This window comes from Gossypium hirsutum, chromosome A10, assembly GCF_007990345.1.
Source record: "Gossypium hirsutum isolate 1008001.06 chromosome A10, Gossypium_hirsutum_v2.1, whole genome shotgun sequence".
Taxonomy (NCBI): Eukaryota; Viridiplantae; Streptophyta; class Magnoliopsida; order Malvales; family Malvaceae; genus Gossypium; species Gossypium hirsutum.
Window position 1 is genome coordinate 95,295,021 of NC_053433.1, and position 3,676 is coordinate 95,298,696.

General features: G+C 42.9%; 1 protein-coding gene across 1 annotated transcript; it reads left to right on the plus strand.

The window, feature by feature from the left end:
• The first annotated feature begins 935 nt into the window (after positions 1-935).
• LOC107895526 (uncharacterized) lies at positions 936-2,409 on the plus strand. The gene is made up of 5 exons (XM_016820791.1): positions 936-1,032; positions 1,248-1,372; positions 1,430-1,577; positions 1,730-1,963; positions 2,300-2,409. Exons 1-5 carry the CDS (start codon positions 936-938, stop codon positions 2,407-2,409), a joined length of 714 nt encoding a protein of 237 aa, XP_016676280.1.
• The last annotated feature ends 1,267 nt before the right edge of the window (positions 2,410-3,676 follow it).

A 3,676-nucleotide genomic window follows, 5' to 3' on the forward strand; every position in this document is an offset into this window, starting at 1 on the left:
GAGAATTTTAGTGAGGGTCGCTGGGCTCAACACTGGAGTTGGAGGCCAAGGGTCGGTTACAGAACAACTCTAGTCTAATGGAGCCGAGATTTTTAGGGGTATTGTTGGAATTGCTCCTAACGTGGCTGAGTACTGGATTGAGGCCACAGAAAGGATTATGGACGGTTTGGGCTACACCCTCGAGTAGAAACTAAAAGGTGAAGTGTCACTTCTGAAAGATAAGGCTTACCAGTGGTGGCTCACGGTTAAGGAGAGCACTCAGCCCGATCGACTGTCCTTGGAGTTCTTCAAGACTACCTTCCAAGGTAAGTATGTGGGTGCCAATTATGTGGATGCCTGTAGGAGAGAGTTCTTGAATTTGACTTAGAGGGATAGATCAGTGGCCGAATATGAGGTCGAATTTTTGCGACTGAGCCGCTATACTCGAGGTATGGTAGCTACTGAGTATGAGCGATGTGTTCGCTTCGAGGATGGCCTCAGGGATAATCTGAGGGTTCTGATAACTCCATAGAGGGAGCGAGACTTTGCTACTTTGGTTGATAAGGCGAAGATCACCGAGGAAGTGAAGCGCGCTGAGCACCAGAACCAAGAGAGAGGTGGGAGCAATAGGATTCGGTCCCTCGAGTTTCGTTTAGAAGCCTAAGAAAAAGGCCAGAGTTGATGGGCCGATCAGAGTTGGGGCTCCTATGGCTGCTACTAGACAGCCGCTGTGTACTGACTGTGGTAGACGCCATCAGGGCGAGTGTTGGAAAAGATCTGGGGCTTGTTTAAGGTGCGGTTCATTAGAGCACCCTATTAAAGAGTGTCCGCAGAGGTCTGATCAGATGTAAGATCTGAGTACTGGTACGACACCACCTCCGAGAGTATTTCAGCAGCCATTGAGAGGCCGTGGTCAGGCCAGAGGTGGTAATGGGTTAGGCCGTGGTCAGAGAGCAATGGACAGAGGTGCTGGTCATACTGAAGTGAGGCAGCCGGCTCTAGTTTATGCTGCACATCACCGAGATGATGGTGATGCTCTGGACATTATCACGGGTACGTTCTTTATTTATAATGTACCTTATATTGCATTGATAGATATGGGATCCACTCACTCATATATAGCTTGTACCGTATCTAAAAATTTGGGTATAGTGTTGAGAGCATTATGAGTGAGGTCACTGTACGGAGTCCGTTGAGGCAATCAGTAAGGGTAAATAAGTTGTTTAGAGACGTTCCTTTAGAGGTTCAAGGGGTTATCTTTCTGGCAGATTTGATGGAACTTTTGTTTAGAGAGTTTGATCTGATACTGGGGATAGATTGGTTGGTCAAGCACCGAGTGAGCTTAGACTGTGCCACAAAAAGGGTTGTACTGAGAACTGCGGAGGACAGCGAGGTAGTCGTAATTAGGAAGCGTTAGAATTACTTATCGAATGTAATTACTACATCAAAGGCTAAAAAGTTGGTTCGTAAGGGATGTGAGGCGTATCTGGCCTACATTAGTGCTTCAGATTCTGGGGATTCTTCGGTTAAGGATATCAGGACGGTTAAAGACTTTCTAGACATTTTTCCTAAAGAGCTACCTGGGTTACCTCTAAATCGTGAAATAGAGTTTGGGATTGAGCTCCTTCTTGGTACAGCTCCGGTGTCTATTGTCCCTTATAGAATGGCACTAAAAGTGCTTGTGAAGCTTAAGGCTTAGATTCAAGAGTTACTGGATCGTGGATTCATTCATCCTAGTTTGTCTCTTTAGGAGAAACAGTAATGTTTGTGAAAAAGAAAGATGGATCCATGCGTATGTGTATTTACTATCGGCAAATGAATAAGCTGGCCATCAAGAATAAGTACCTCTTACCGAGAATAGACGAATTGTTTAACCAGTTCCGAGGTGCTTTAGTCTTCTCTAAGATTGACCTCCGATCAAGATATCACCAGTTGAGAGTTAAGGAGGCTGATGTGCATAAGACAGCATTTAAGACTCAATGCGGTCATTACGAGTTCCTAGTGATGCCATTTGGACTGACGAATGCACTAGCAACTTTTATGGATCTGATGAACCGAGTGTTCCAGGCCTATTTGGATTGGTTCATAGTGGTATTTATTGACAACATACTGGTATATTCAAAGATAGAGGATTAACATGATGAACATCTTAGAGTGGTCTTACAAATTCTGTGAGAGAAACAACTGTATGCCAAGTTTAGTAAATGTGAGTTTTGGTTATGAGAAGTAATAGAGGGGATTGGAGTCGATTCTTGAAAGATTGAGGTTGTCTTGGAATGGAAACAGCCTTAGACTATATCTGCGATCTACACTTTTCTAGGACTGGCTGTGTATTATCGACGATTTGTAGAGAGGTTTTCACTGATTGCAGCACCATTGACTAAACTGCTACGCAAGGGTGTGCCATTTAACTGGACTCATACGCAGTAAGAGAGCTTTGAGAAGCTCAAGACCGTACTGACTGAGGCCCCTATCTTGATACAACCAGAGTCTGGAAAAGAGTTTACTGTTTACAACGATGCATCACATATCGGTTTTGGATGTATGTTGATACAGAAGGGTAAGGTGGTAGCTTATGCATCTCATCAACTTAAGACTCATGAGGCGAATTATCCGACGTATGACTAGAGTTGGTCGCGGTGGTATTTACACTAAAAATTTAGAGGCATTATTTGTATGGTGAGAAGTGTATCATCTACATTGATCACAAGAGCCTCAAGTATCTCCTCACTTCGAAGGAGCTAAATCTTAGGCCACGTAGATGGATTGAGATGCTTAAGGACTACGATTGTACGATTGAATACCACCCTGGTAAGGCTAATATGGTGGCCGACGCACTGAGCCGTAGGGCTGTGACTGATCTTAGGGCGATGTTTGCTTGCCTCTGTTTACTTAATGATGGTAGTCTATTGGCCGAACTTCATGTAATGCCCAAAAAATCTTTAATATTTATTTATTTATGTTGTGACACAACTGTGTATCTGTTTCAGTAGTTAAGTGTTCTGGGAAGTGTCTGAGAAGTCTTGAGTTCAAGCCTTCGCTTGTGCAAAATTTTTGTTTTAAGTGAATAAACCCTTGTATTTAGTCAGTAGGTTTATAAATAAATATGGGTATAACATGACAGAATGGGCCTGTTGGTCTAGTGGTTAAGTAGTGTGGCAAAATGTTGGGGGACATAAGTTCGAGTCCTTGTAGGCGCAGTGGAGTGTTTTATTTTGCTGTTAGTGCCGTGTGGGTGTTTTAGTCAAACCGAACTACTGAAGAGTTGTAGTGGAATTTTAATTAGGTGGTTGAGGGAGGAGTGGATGGTTTTGAGGGATTTGAGGAGGAAAATATGGGAATTTGAGGATAGTAGGAGTGTTGGTGCCGAACTTGAACTCTTGTCTCTCAAGATTTCGACTTTGGATGGTATTTTCTCTTCATTTCAGTTTCTTTCAACGTTTTTCACTTCTTAGAGGCCGAATATTGCTAAGGGTTCAATCGAGTATCTTTCTTTTTCTTCTACTCCTTTAACAAACTTCCTCTTCTTGCTTTCTTTGGCTGAACACTCTTCCTCTCACTCCATATCTCTTTCAATTTTGGCAATTTTCTCTCTTTTCATCTTGTTTGCTTCCTACTGTTTTGCACTCTTTATTTTTGTGGCTGCCAACTTCTTTTATTGTGGATGAAACCTACATTTTGTCGCCATTTTCATTTT

Coding starts and splice junctions, on each gene's coding strand:
- LOC107895526 (XM_016820791.1), top strand. CDS start 936: ATGGACAGAGGTGCTGGTCATACTGAAGTGAGGCAGCCGGCTCTAGTT. Junction 1,373..1,429: donor GAACTGCGGAGGACAGCGAG/GTAGTCGTAATT, acceptor ACTACATCAAAG/GCTAAAAAGTTGGTTCGTAA. Junction 1,964..2,299: donor AGCATTTAAGACTCAATGCG/GTCATTACGAGT, acceptor ACACTTTTCTAG/GACTGGCTGTGTATTATCGA.